The sequence below is a fragment of the Anser anser genome (genome assembly GCF_964211835.1).
Source record: "Anser anser genome assembly, chromosome: 7".
In the NCBI taxonomy this organism is placed as follows: Eukaryota; Metazoa; Chordata; class Aves; order Anseriformes; family Anatidae; genus Anser; species Anser anser.
In genome coordinates, this window is record NC_139727.1 from 25,515,040 (window position 1) to 25,529,593 (window position 14,554).

The following is a 14,554-nucleotide window of genomic DNA, read 5'->3' on the forward strand; positions in this document are numbered from 1 at the left end:
GGTTGCTATTCCAGATGCAGAATAATTGTAATGTAATGAATGTACAGTGGGACAGTACAAATACCGTTAAAGTTTCCAAAATACTACACAGCTTAAGTATGTTTTTGGGGACAACAGCCAATGATCTGAAGAAAAAAACTGGCTGCAGATGCCAGAGCAAATTATTTATTTATTTATTTATTTTTCTGGAAAGTAAAAGCAATGATGGAATATTATTTCATGTTTCACAGAGCACAGACTGTCTTGCAATTGAAAAACTTTTTCACAGGATCTCACATAGTAAAGTGGACCAAATTAAACTTATCTTCTGAAAAAAGAATAAAGGAGTGAAATTATCTTATGTGGTTTCAGTCCTTGGTTTTTAAGAACTTGGGAATTTGCCAGTGATGTGTATGTATCATGCCCGTCCAGATGCATTATGTGTGATCTGTCGTCAGAAAACAGAATACAAAGACCTTCTGGTTCTCATGAAGCACTCATTGGTTGATCCTTGAAATAGGACAATAGGACAGTGCTTGGTACTACTTGAAAGAAATCATATTGTAAGGATAACACTTAAGTACTTAAAAATACCAAAGTTTGCATTCATGCGCTTTGCCATAATTCATGCCTGATGCCACATGGAGTTTGACTGCCAGCATCAGGATACTTACAGAATGTTTGAGCTCTCCACTTCTGGGCATTGGCTTCTGAAGCAGTTGGGAAGACTGCAGTTACAATTTTGGTCTCACTTGGATTTCCTTGATGGCTTTTGGTTTAGTTTCTACTCTGAGAGTGGTAGGACGGCAGCTGTTGCATTCATTGGCCATGTCCTTAGTGGTGAGTGCGTGGGTTCAGAAAGATCTTTGAGGAAGGCGCTGATGTCATGGCTTGTAAGGTGTTCTCAGCACTCCTGCAAAATGGGAAGGCTGTAGACAAATACTTAGAAATTTTGGAGGAGGTTTAGTGGATACTAACTCATATGACTGAAGAGCTCTTGCATTAATTTTGGGAGAAGCTATTATATAACGTTGATCTTTTGGGTGTGTTTGGCTATTTTTGCTGTTTTCCATCAGATTGTCACCTTTATTCCAGATGTTACTATATAAATTTTAATCCCAATACAAATGTATTGGTCTAACCATGTGTTTTGATGTCATTTTTTTCTGACTCTTCCTGTGCTGCAAACAATCTCAAAGTATAAGACAAATTAGACTGTAGTTATTCTTTCTCTTCATGGTGTCATCTTGCAGGTGCTTTTTTTTTTTTTTTTTTTTCCCTCACCTGTGCTTGACATCCATATGTGGTCTAAATTTGTATTACAAATTGATATACTACAGATAAAGTGTTTGTTTCTGTGCTTGAATATATGTATATATATATATAAATGAAAGGTTGGGATGTATAACTGACAACACAATGTGTATTTTCACTGTCAGATTAGGAAGATTAACATTCTAACACAAATTTGAAGCTGTCGCTACTTGTCAGACTGATGATTTTCATGGTAACTCTCTCCTGTTATCTTTTCCCACTTTAGGGCTGTAACCAGAACTATACCCTCTCTCTCTCTCCTTTTCTTTTTTTCCCAGTTGTAGTTAGTTTTCAGATTCTCCAAAACAGTATGGGCACATATTTGCAATTACCAATTCTGACTATTTAGAAAAACATAATTAATTAGAGGCCAGAAGAACAATTTGAAGACTTGCATGCAAATCATGAGTACATTTCTTTGCTTGCTTTTGGCACAGACTGTTTCATTTGGGTGTAGTAGAACCATCAATGATATAATTCTGTTCCTGAAGATATTATTTAGGGCCAAAAAAACCCGCCCCCAAATGGTTTCTATTCATTTTCTCTTAGTCAAGGACACAAGGGAAATAAATGATGTCAGGCTGAACTGAAGAATTAAAAATATGTTCATTTTAATGGATCCTTAGTATACGTGCACACACACAGACAGAAACGTTTCTCCTTGTTCTTATATTTAATCCTGAGCAAAAAAAATGTGTATTTCTTAAACTTTATTATGATTAGTAAGATGTGACAAGATTTCTGGAGAATTTCTCATATTTAAGCTTCTTTTGGGAACCTAAACCTTTCTGTTCTTTGCTTTTGATTTTTGAATGCTCTCTTGTAAGCCTAGAAAGGCCTTCCCTTTCAATGTCCTCTTGGCACGCAATTCATCTTAACAGTTTATTTCTGCCACAGCCCTTGGCCCCTTTTTGGCTGCGGTACATCTGAATTTCCTCTTTCACATGTACCCTCGCCGCCTTGGTGATCCACGCACCTTCCCGCGTGCTTTAAGACTTAGCACAGGTGGTTGGCGCGCCCTACTACTAAGTGTCCCTCATCTCTCTTCTCAGAGTAGGTGACGTTGTGTCGCTAACCAAGCGAATGTTCCTGTTGTTGAGATTTTCAGCTCTGATTTTTTTTGTTGTCTTGTTATTTTGAGCGTATGAAAGCATACCAAGGTACGCATCAACTTCTGACTGCCCTCAATGCTGTTTTCCACAGCCACCCATTTAGGTATGGTGTCTGCGTGCTTCAGCAACTCTTTGTCCACGCCGGACCCGGGCAGGGGCCTTTCTTTTAACGTGTTATGATGGGAATAGGCTCTCTATGATTCTCTCCCAGCACAGGGCCATGGCATTGCACACGCACTTGACCCAAAAGCATTAACGAGGGCGGGGCCCAGCCCCGTGCTCCAGCGACGCTCACGACTCGGTGCTGTCGCCCGACGCCGTGGGGGGCTTGGGGCCAGCCCCAAGCCGCCGGCTGACGAAGAGGAGAAGGAAGAAGGGAAGAGGGCAGCAGCGCCTCCGGCCCCGGCCGCCGCTCCCGTCCCTCCCGGGGGCGGCGCTATCGTCCCCCCCACCCGCTCCCCACTCCTGGGCCTCGTCGGCTGCCGTCCGCCGGCCCCAGGTGAACGCGTATCCCTCCGCCGCGGCCGCCCCCACCGCCGTAGTCGCGGCCGCGCAGTCCCCGGATGGAAACTGTTATGGCCGCCGACAGCGCCGCGCCGGGCCGCGGGGACGGGCGAGGTAACCCCGCCGGGGGGGGGGGGGGGGGGGGACCGGGGCTGTGCGTGCGGGGAGCGGGCAGCGCCTCGTGGCCCATCGCGGCGGCGAGGAGCGGGCGGGCGGTACGGCCCCGGCGGGGCAGGAAGGCGGGGGGGGGGGGGGGGGGGGGCAAGGTGTTAAATAGTCCCTCGCCCCCCCCCCCAATGGCTGCGGGGGAGGTCCGGGAGCTGTGGGGGGCGGTGGCGGGCAGCGCCTCAGAGCCGCAGCGCATGGTGGCGCCCCCCGGCCTGGCGCCGTATCCCTCCGCCGCGCCGCGGGCAGCGCTGCGCCCCCTGGGGCCGTGCGGGCGGCACTGGCTGCCGAGGGGCTGCGGGGGCCGGGGGGCGCCGCCGCCCCCCCCCCCCCCCCCCAGCCCGCCCTGGCCGCGGCCGCCCGCGGGGAGGCTCCTCAGCGGGGAGCGGCCGCTCGGGGCTTCCTCAGGGTCTCCTGGCAGCCCCGTGTGGAGAAGGAGCGGCGCTTCTGCCCCGTGCTGCTGGGGAGAGCAGGCTGAGGGAAACTGGGGAGCGTGGCAGGGCTGGCGGGGCGCTCAGAAGCGCTGCCTGCCCGCCCCGAGCTGCGTGCCGGGCCGCTGGGCTTGTTCGGAACGGTAAAACTTTATCGCAAAGGTACCTGGCTGCGGGGTGGCTCGCGCTTAGCTGTCACTTCTCTCTAGATCCAAGTCTGTAGCTATAAACCTCTTGTTTTCTCCATCTGTTCTGTTTAAAAACAAAACAGTGACATTTGGGAGCATTTTTTGGGGGGGGGGGGGGGGGAGAAAATCGAGGCATAGAGCTTTATGTGGTTACTTAGGCTTGTGCTTAGGGTTTTTTTTTCCATATGAGTTATCTATGGCTCACACTGATGCATTTTCAGGTTTTGTATTTATTATTTTGCTTTATAATCTACTTCATATATTGTGAAAGTAGTATTCTTCTCCTCTGGCTTTTGCAAAACTTTCTAGAGAATTCTAATTGGGCTTTTTTTTTTTTTTTGCGGTGGGGGTTGCTATAGGATTTATAATTTTGCAGCGTTTTTCCTTAAGAAAAAGTTAAGTTTCTTCTGAGTTCAAGTTTGAAGAGCTGAGGTGCCGTCTGCTGCTTTATGTCATCTTTTTAAGTCACTGTACATTTTTCCTTGCCGCAGTTAGGAACACCGGAGGAGTATTAATAAAGTAATAACGTGAAGGTCAGAATATACCTAGTGAGGAGGAGGTTGCTGGCTGCTTTTAATCTGACTCGTGAATTTGGAGTTTAGATTGTAGCTGATGGTGTTACGTCCCAGGAGAGCACATAGTACGTATTTACAGCTTTTCAGTTCTTCAGTGCATTAAAAGTCCACCGTATGTGAGATTGTGAAGGTTTTGTGGTTTTCAGCTTATTTGTTTAGTCATGATTGTATTTACACCTTTTAAAATATCTTTCTTTTTGTTTCTAGACCTTTTTTCAGTATTTCTCCCGACCGTGGCCTTTTCTGAGTTTTATGTATTTACCTCTTCTATGTGTGTGGAAAAATATGTAAAAGGCTGTTGAAGAATTCAAGTCTTTTCTTAATGAGTAAGTCTGGCGTCTTCTTTCATAAAGTAAATTTAAAGATCCTTGAGACTTTATTTTTACTAGTTAAATAAAATTATTGACTAGAAACATTTGTTGAGTTGCAGGTGCTTGTCAGTAGTTGCATGCTACCCAGTAATAACAGAGCTAAACTGTAATTTGTGTGGTTTAAGGAGATCTCAAATCAGGCTTAGATATTTTCACCTGAGATTCTTTGGTGATCATAAATGTTCTATCTAGTAGGGGAAACGTTGCCCAGTTGAGGACTATAGTGGCCCTGTGTTAGAAGCCTGTGGTTTGTTCCCTGAAGCATGCTGCATTCACTTGAAATTTTTATAGCATTAATTGTATAAATATTTCAGGTTTCAGTATTTGAAGGTATAGCATTCCAGTGTGAATGACAAGTAGCTACTGTCAAGATGACACATTGCATGATGCAACCTGTAATCTTCATGTGTTGCACCTCTGTATTAAAAAAAAATATTCAGCCAAGAAGTTCAAGTCATGTTTTGGTCATTTTATCTGGGAGTTAAAGTTGCTCCTGTTCAAATAAAGAACTTACTGCTGACAAGAGAAAGCATTGTAGTGCAGTACGCTTTTGGTGAAAATGGAGCGTAATGCAGATGAGTTGTTCTTTTCTTAACATTCAAAACAGAGCAATATCCCATGTTTTAATCTCCTGTGTGTAAAACAGGACAAGAGTCATTTATTTTATATAATACTTATATATTATTTATCTCCTGTACCTAAAGTGCTTAATTTGGAAATAATCCCAAAGGGTGTGTGTGTCTTTTTTTTTGAATGTGAAATGTATAGTTGAAATCTTGTGTGTCTCACAACTGAAAAGCACAATTAGTTAAATTTTAATCAATGTTGAAGTCTGCATAAAATGTAGAAATGTATTTTGCCTATCATTTTCAAGAATCCTGTAGAAATGCTAATAGTGTTTTTGAAGGTATGCAATAAAACATACGCTAAAAAAACAAACGTGTTCTGCTTTTCTTACTACGATACATAAGCATGGCCTGGATTATTTTTTAGTCTCTGCTTTCTTTCTGTTGGGTATTGATGTGTTTAATGCTAAATAATTCCTTCTCACAGGTCTATGGGAAAATATTTGGGAGACTTCAGTGGTGATGCTTATAATGGCCTGGAGCTCTAGAAGCAGCTCTTGGACTTCATCACAGTGAGGGAGAGGATGTGATCATTCTTTCAGTTTGAATGTGAATAAATAGGATGATCTAATGAGTTCCAAGTCTGTGTTGCTTCGGGGTGGGCAGGGGAATAGCGAAGAGAAAGCTGCTGATCAGATTTCAGCCAATGCTTTACTTACTTTTGCTATTAAAGTGTAGCTCTTAATTTTCTATTACAGAAAGAGTTTTTAGTAAGAAAATGCTAGGGAAGAGACAGTTCTTGTTCCTTTCCAGTTTCACTTTTCAAAGTCAAATGATTTTCGGTGCTAATTCCATTTCTGCTGATTTTATGCTGACAAGTAGGAGTGTTGTTGGAGCGTAAACTTGAGCTGTTACAAATTGTCAGTGTAGTCTGTTGCAGAAACACTGACACGAAGTCTATAGAGAGAGAATGGTGCTGACCATACCTGTTTGAGCCTCTTAATCCATGTGGAAATACTGTTACCAGTCGTACTCCATGTTCCATAAAGATTAATTTATACCCAGGAACACATGGTGAGAAATGAAAGTTAACTGTTATCCGTTGACTACTTCAGACCTTGTGCGATACCAGAGGTAGCCGTTCATTGTATATGATTGTGGTGATTATTTTCTTGTGTGTGTTGGTAAAGGTCATATCTCTATTAGTGCGTTAGTTTTAAAAGTAATATTGTATTTGTTTTCTAATTTCAGGAGAATAAAATGGGGAAGTTGTAGAACACTGAGGATAACTCAGCACAGTAGTCTTCTTTGCTGCAGGAACTAAGCCTAATCACAAGAATCCACTTAAAGAAAAGGAATACCTGTGAAATCATGCCATCTGAAAAGGGCCATTTTTTTCATGATAAAAAGCAAATTAATTTGTTAAAACACAATGCTGCAGATAATCTTTATATGGATACTACTTTGGAAAAAGCACTGGGGAATGATCCTTTAAGTATGATGACTCGACCGGCAATTTTAGATGTCAGTCTCTCCTATGAACTAAAGAATGTGAAGATTGATTTACCCAAAGTGAACATTCCAAATGAAGTGTTAATGAAACATGAAGTTGATAGATTTAGAAAACTATTTCAGTGTAAACAGCAAACTGCAAGGAAGTCCGTAAATCTGGAGAAGGTGAATGGAAGTAGTCCCATTTGTTCAGAGGGAAGCCATGTACAGAATATACCAGAAGTGCAATTTGAAGAAGGGCTGAAAACTACAGCAAAGATACTGAATTTCACTTGTACCAAGTGTGAGGATAACGTTAGATACAGCCCAAATGACCTACAGAAACATTTTCAGCTGTTACACTATGGCGAGTTGCCTTTGTATCCTTGTGAAATGTGTAACTTCTCAGCTAATGACTTTCAGTCATTTAAACAGCATAGACGCACCCATCGCAGCACTTTAGTGAAATGTGAGCTCTGTAATGATGAGCATATGTACACTTTGTTCGATTTGACAAAACACTTCACATCAAAGCATTGTGTAAATGGTCACTTTCAATGTGAAAAATGTGTGTTTTCTACCCAGGATGTGGGCACATTTGTTCAGCACATTCACAGACATAATGAGCTTCCATATAAATGTGGAAAATGCCATCACATAAGCTTTACAAAAGAGGAGTTCCAGAAACATGTTGTTGTCCATACCAGCGTGTTTCCTTTTGGTTGTCAGCATTGCAGTTACAGAACACAGCGGAAAGATTATCTTTTCAAACACATTATATCTTTGCATAGAGACCACCTATATACAAAAGAACAACTGGAAAAGGATAAATGTGAAAAAACAATAGTGAAGACTCCAGCAGGACTAAAGCTTGTGTTAAGAAGGTGTAAAACGGGAGCATCGAAAAAACCTCTCTGGAGACGGAAAAAAATAATCAGTGGAAGTGACAAAACTGAAGAAAAAAATTCACAAGTGCTAAGAAGTGTGAACAAAATTCAACCAAAATTGGATGAGTTGAACCAGTGTATGAGAGACGTGGAAGCAAATGAAGAAAAAGATCGAATTATGTATACTGAAAAGCATAATTTCACAGGTGGAATGCTCTCTGCTACTGCTGCACAATACAATAAAGCAGATGATGGAACAAGCTTCAGCCTGGGATTATTGAAAAATGCCATTCCAGGGCCTACAGTATTGATGGTGAAAAACAATAAAATATCCGTTCCAGCAAATTACAGTGCTAAATTTATGGGATTTAAAATGGTAGATGGAAAGCAACATATTGTTATAAAATTATTACCTACAAATAAGCAAAACTTGCATGTGTTGGGTCAGAAAGCTCATTCTCTTAAAGATGGCTCTACAACTCCTTTGATACAGACTGATGATCCTTGTAGTTTGTCTTTAGGTGCTATACCAAATGTTACCGATCAGTCAACCTTAAAGAACAATTCCATTCACCCATTACCCTCTCCTTTGTTTTCTTCTGTTCCTCCTTCAGGAAAACCAAAAGTGGAAAAACAAAACTCCTTATTGTATGGTAGGAGTCTTTCTCAAACTGTAGCACCTTCTAATGTAGCTGTAGGAAAAAATTCGTATCACTTGCCAATGAAGTTGGGCTCAACTGTATCTCCATGTGATGAGGTGACAAAAATTGAACCTCGAAGTAACATCTCATGGGGAAACTGTAGTCCTCCAAGTCCTCCTCAGGTATTACCGCCCACTATTACAAATGCGCTTCACTATGACCATATGAAAATGTCCTTCTTTTCTGAATTGAAAATGCAACATGGTGGCCTGAACAATGGTATTGGAAATAGTGATCTCTATTATTCACCTTCAGTTGATTCTTGTAATGAAGGGTTGCTGTCTTTTCATAATTATTCTAAAATGGATACTTCGGATAATCAGTGTAGCTTTTGGATGTCAACGGATGACAAATCTAAAGAATTTATATCCAGCCAAACAGTTTCTTTTCAAAACAGAATTGAGTCTGCATCTTCATATTCATATCCAGAGTCAATCAAAGGCTTAAAACAAGAGAAAATTGTATCAGACGAATCAAATATTAAAACTTATGGGTACATGAACACTAAGAATAACTCTGTGTTTTCTAAAGGCCAATCTAAATGTGTTATTGACGGAGAGTGTTTTGTGGAAGACCAGCGTAATGGCCAGCAGTATTTGGATGCTGACATACATCAAGACTTTGAGAACGTAGCTGAGAAATTCCAAGAAAATGGATCTGATTCTGTTAACTCGGTCTTAATGCCTAAAATCACATCTGTTTTCTCATTGCAGAGTGAACAGGCAGCTCATTATTTATCTCCTGAAATAAACCAGTTATTGCAAGATGTGTTAAAAGTGAAAGCAACTACTCAGCAAGAATCCCACAGCAAGTCAAATAACTGCATGAAACTTCATTCTGACAAGCTGCTTTCTAGTCATGAGACAGGGAATAGAGCCTTTGCACATTTAAAAAGCTCAGCAACCGCATGTGGTTTTCAGAGGCCTCCTACTAATGCTGGTTTTCATTTATGTAAGAGAGAGTTGAACAAAAGCTGTAGCACAAATGAAGGTACGCATTGTAGGAAAGAAAGAAAGATACCCAGAACATCATTTGATTCACAGGGAGTGGATATATTATCCAGATCTCCAGGTGCTGGTGCGTCGCTTAAAACTCATACAGATGCAATCATAACACAGCAACTAGTAAAAGAAGTACAGTCACCAACCCCAAATCCTAGCAGCCTTTCTCCAGTTCTTCAGGAGCAGAAGAAAACTGTTTTAGTTCAGTCATCTCCAGGATTTTTTGTTCCTTTGCACCTTGCTAACCAGCCTGGACTGCAGGTTGTTTCAGGAAAATCTCTTCCGTCAACCAGTTCATCTGATAGTCATGTGACTAAAGGTGTACCTGCTTCTTTTGTTTTAAATAAAGGACCTGGAATGATACTGACTTTTAGTGGGGCAATTGGAACAGTTGCAAATGTCCCTAGTGATAGTTCTCAGGTTTTAGGCAGTGTTGCATCCAGAGAATATGGTAAAATAACCATACCAGCTTCAAAAGCGGAGCAGAAAAATGACAGCTTCAGAAGCGTAAGAAGTTCCTGTAGTAGGAGAGCACATCATCCAGCAAATGACTCACTGAGTAGCACATCATTCAAAGGACCTTTTGTAATTACAAACTCATTGGAGTCATCTATGAAAGGAATTTCTTCTGTGAAAGTGTTACCAGAGCATCAGGATGCTGTCTTTGGTTCTGTGGAGTCAGTAAAACAACAGGAAATGAAACAGAAACAGCGTGTTTATGCACTTTTGCCGGATGGACAGCAGGCAGTTTTTCTGCAGTGTATGACACCAAACAATCCTGAAGTACGTAAACATAGTGTTTTTCAGGAGAGTGCTCATTGTCAAAATTGTCAACCAAAGAAAACTGGAGCCATGCAACAAAAGCTTTTGCTGAAAATTAAGACTTCTTCAGATACGCTGACTGATACCAATCAGTCAGTGAACAACTCAGTGCCCTCACTACAGTTGGATAACTTGCAGTCCCTTACTCCTGCACTAGCACAGAAACAGACTAATCTTCCTTCTACTGATGCCTTAATCTTACCAGGTAGGTTAATGCCAGCAAATGCCTCTTTGGCAAACTCTAATCCAGCATGTTGTATTCCTTCTGTAGAACCTGTATATTCTACCAAACCTGCAGGGACGTGGTTGCGAAAAGGTTCTGTTGAGAGTACGCAAGTAATAACTGCTAACAACAGGAATAACTGTGGTAGTCAGAAGTCCACATGGAGGACCCGAAACAGAATGGCAAAAGTAAAATCTCGCTTAAAACAAACTGGGCCTGAAAGTTCAGAAACTGTGGTTTTACGAAGAAACAATTTCAAACGGAAATGCAAGGATAATTGCCGAGAACCTCCAAGAAAGAAAGCAATGTTGCACAGAAAGTGTAAGGAAAAGAATCAAGCTGAAGTTGTTAGTGAATCAGGTGGCCCTTACAAACCAAGGGCATCAAAAGAAACTGTGAGGACTTTGAAACTACTTCCTTTTAATTCTAAACAGCTTGTAAAATGCCCTCGGAGAAATCAACCAGTTGTTGTGCTTAACCATCCTGACGCAGATGTTCCAGAAGTTGTAAATGTAATGAAAACCATTGCTAAATTTAAGGGACATGTTCTTAAGGTTTCATTGTCAAAAAGAACTATTGAAGCGCTTCTGGAGCCAGCCTTCTGCAATAATTTGGATGTAACTACTGATGATCTTTCTCAAAAGAGGCACAAGACAGTAAAACCTATTAGCCCTGTAAAAGAAAGATTTGTATTAAAATTGACACTGAAAAAGACTAGCAAAAACAATTATCAGATTGTGAAAACTACCTCTGATAATACCTTGAAAGCTAAGTTTAGCTGCTGGTTTTGTGGTAGAATATTTGACAATCAGGATAATTGGGTAGGACACGGACAGAGGCATCTGATGGAGGCTACTCGAGATTGGAATTTGTTAATGTAATGTAATGATGACCAGTGAAGAAAATAAAACTTAACTATCATGCATCACAGCTTTTTAGAATCAAATTAAATTATGATACACAAGTTGTTTTGTATTTCAGTATTGTGACTGAAATTTAAAAATAATGCAAAGTGCTTGTATTTTAAAAGGAAATGTATTTTAAAAGGAAAAGCATTCTCTTCTTTTAAAAGGAAAAGGATTCTATGTTGCCATCAAGCTTTTAGATGCATCAAGGAACTTTGTGGTTTAGATAACTTGTAACTAACTGCAAATACAATTCCGTAAAAAATATATATTATTTTTTGTTACTACTATCCTGTCCTATATTTTTATTCTATAAAATGAGTCTTCAGGGCTTTTGTTCTGTACATATTTAAAAAATCTAAACATGTAAATATTTTTATATGTTTCAGTTATTTGGTATAATTCTTGCACAGAAATTGTTTTTTTTCCCCTCTCCCTTTTTTTTCAGTTCTGTGCATGCACTACTAAAACCAATTTTTTTTTGTCAACTACACAGCTGTTATCCTGGAATTTTTGTTGTTATTTTCACTTGTTAGCTTTTGATTTTGTTTTTCAGGGATTGAACACTATTTTTAGCAAGTGCCTAAAAGATGTGAAGCAGTTTACATTATGTCAGCTGTGTAAGCAGAGGTCCAAACAGGGCCATTTTCCCAATAGTTTCATTTAAACAAAGCCATATGTGAATGCTTTAAGCTATATAGCTATGCACATGACACTTGTACTATTTCTGTGCAGTTTGTCTACCTTCTTAGTGAAGTATTTTTCATATAAATTAATAAAACATGTTACGATTGTGTTAATACGGTAAGCCTGAGAATTGAATCAGTTGAAAATATACAATATATATATATATTCATAATGTATATGGTGTTTCAAAATGGTGAACATTCCTAATCTGTATTGATTCTGTCCCTATTAAATTTGCTATAACTTGTCTTTTCAGAATATGACTGTGAGCATTTATAGAAAATACTTCTATTTTTGTTATATGCTATGTCTACCACAAACCCTGTAGGAAGGCCGGCAGTGCAAGGCACCATAATGGCCTGTGCAATTATAATTTTATTCCAGGTGGATGTAATTTGTCCCCATAATGATTACATTTTCTCCTGCTGCTTATTCAGATGAACCTTTTATGGTACTGGGGATTTGGCAAAACCAAGGCTACAGCTATTCTGTCCTCATTTTAATGGTCAGTAGGGTAATACTCCCAGGAACCTGCTTGTTTCCTCTTTATAGTTTTAGGGTTAAAGAAAGGAGAATATGAGTCACATTTTTTTTAAAGTTTCTGCTTATATAAACAGAGGACCTTATCAGATCTATAGTAACTGAGAGTATATGACTGAGGGTCCTTATTACCCGTAGTGATTATTATATTTAGAGGCTGCGTCCTCCAGATTCTTGGTGAACCCAGAGGCTAGATTCAGTGGGAGTGCCCTTAGCACATGGCACCTGGTGTTTGTATTAGCCCTTACAAGCAGTTTGGTTCAGAGATGGGGCACTTCACAACTCACATCTTCCCTTGTATTTGATGGTGTCACTCTTCCTTGGCCATGTCTTAAGGGCTTCATGAAAACCTTGAATAACTTACCGGTATCATTTCTGCAAGGTCAGGTGGGTGATCCTGAGGCTGCATGGAGTGATGGGACCCACCTACACTATTCAAGTAAACATGCTGCAGAAGATATTTCTGTCTACCCTGTGTAATTCCAGATTTTCCATTGGTGAGGAATACAGCAAGGTTTAATTGAAGCCAGCCTTATCGCTGTCAGCAGGCACATCCAGTAGGCAGTGGCTGTTCTGGCTTTTAGTTGAGTGCCGTGCTCAACAGCTGCAGAAGTGTAGTCAAAGTTTTGCCCAAGTATGGGAAGGTTACACACTAGGTGTGCAAGTCAGTTTCACAACATATTGTTGGAAAACCTGTCAAAATTGAGTACTGCACTTAGAGAAGGCTGGTCACTTAAATCACTGAGGCTTTAGGTTGTGTGCAAGTCCAATGGTGGCTTTCTGTGCCTATTTCCATACAGTGAAAGTCAAGAGTGACATGCTACAAGTGAAACAATTCAGTCTCTTAGGGATGTCACTGGCAACAGAATTAGAATTGGATTGCATTTTAAAAAGTTACAATGAAAATGATTTTGAAAGAATTACTTTTATTTATTTTTTCCTTGATGTGTCTGTTGGCAGGAAGGTCTATGCCAGTTTGTAGCTAGTGAGTTATGTATGGGAGTCAACTGAACTATGTGAGCCAGTCAAGGCAGCATAGTTTGGATGAAATAATATGCAGTTGGTGTGTGTTCTGTATCAAAATCAGCTCATTTTGTGCTGCACAGCAGGCTTGAGCTCTGATGTAAATTTGGCGAGGATCTTTGAAGAAGGCTATTGTAGTGTTGGGGTGAGGCAGTGTGTTAGAAATAAGCAGCATTAGGAAAGGATAAAAAGTCATAAGCTAGGAAGGATCTACAGGCTGTCTCAGCTTGCTCTCATAAATTCTGAAATTCAATGTCTGAATTCTGGATTTTGCCATAGCACTGAGGTAGAGGCTCTGCTATAGAGTTCGAGGGTTTTTCCTCTATATTGATGAATCATGAGTGACAACTGTGGTTGACTGGACTCCACCCCCCCCCCGCCCCCCCCCCCCCCGAGAACCTTCAACAATACTGTGAAAAAAGAGCACTGTAATGTTAGCAAACGCTGAAATAAGGTTGCTTTATACAGTATTATTTCATTGCCATGTGTTACTTTATCCATGGACATCCATCGCATTTAGTGCAGAGAATTGTTACTCATAAGCAGTGATTTAATATTTTTTTCCACTCTTAATTATGTCCTTGTATTATTTAGTACACATTGCACAAGTACTGTTCTGAATATAGAATTCTTTCCTATGAGCCCCTCTGTAATGCATCATTTGCAGTCATGAGTTTTGCACTTCTACAGATCTGCTTTCAAGGAATCTCAAGTCTCAGACTTCCATGAAATTAAGACCACAAAGATCAGCAGCAGAAAGTTTGGCTTAAGCAATCTGACCAACATTGCAGCGGATGATGCAGTAGTAGGTTCTTCAAAAACGTATTCAACTGCCGTAATATGAGGCTACTTTTCTACTGGCTGACTCCTGCAATGTTTGTTTGCACGTTGCTCGTTAGCTTCAGTAAATGGGAAAGGCATCCTACAAATGTCCCGCAAGCAACACTATTTGCTTACACAGCTAGGATTTATCCCAAAGTATCATGTGTGAACCAACTGAAATATGTAAATCTTTATGGCAAAATAGTAACTAATCATGTATTTAATGCCTGTAATGTCTGACATGACA

At 40.6% G+C, this 14,554-nt stretch overlaps 1 protein-coding gene across 9 annotated transcripts in view; it reads left to right on the forward strand.

Annotated features, from left to right (window-relative positions):
- Nucleotides 1-12,174, forward strand: part of ZNF518A (zinc finger protein 518A) — a 42,199-nt gene extending 30,025 nt beyond the window's left edge. Inside the window, exons 1-4 of one of the 9 annotated variants that reach the window (XM_083843992.1) lie at nt 1,874-3,023; nt 4,185-4,333; nt 4,476-4,594; nt 6,457-12,174. In XM_083843992.1, the coding sequence (XP_083700118.1) occupies nt 6,577-11,211 (4,635 nt within the window). In that variant the 5' untranslated portion in view covers nt 1,874-3,023; nt 4,185-4,333; nt 4,476-4,594; nt 6,457-6,576 and the 3' untranslated portion in view covers nt 11,212-12,174. Of the gene's footprint in view, nt 1-1,871; nt 3,024-3,402; nt 3,668-3,804; nt 4,334-4,475; nt 4,595-6,456 lie in introns of those variants that run through there. The other 8 variants (XM_083843993.1, XM_083843995.1, XM_083843999.1 and 5 more) reach the window with 8 other exon arrangements.
- The last annotated feature ends 2,380 nt before the right edge of the window (nt 12,175-14,554 follow it).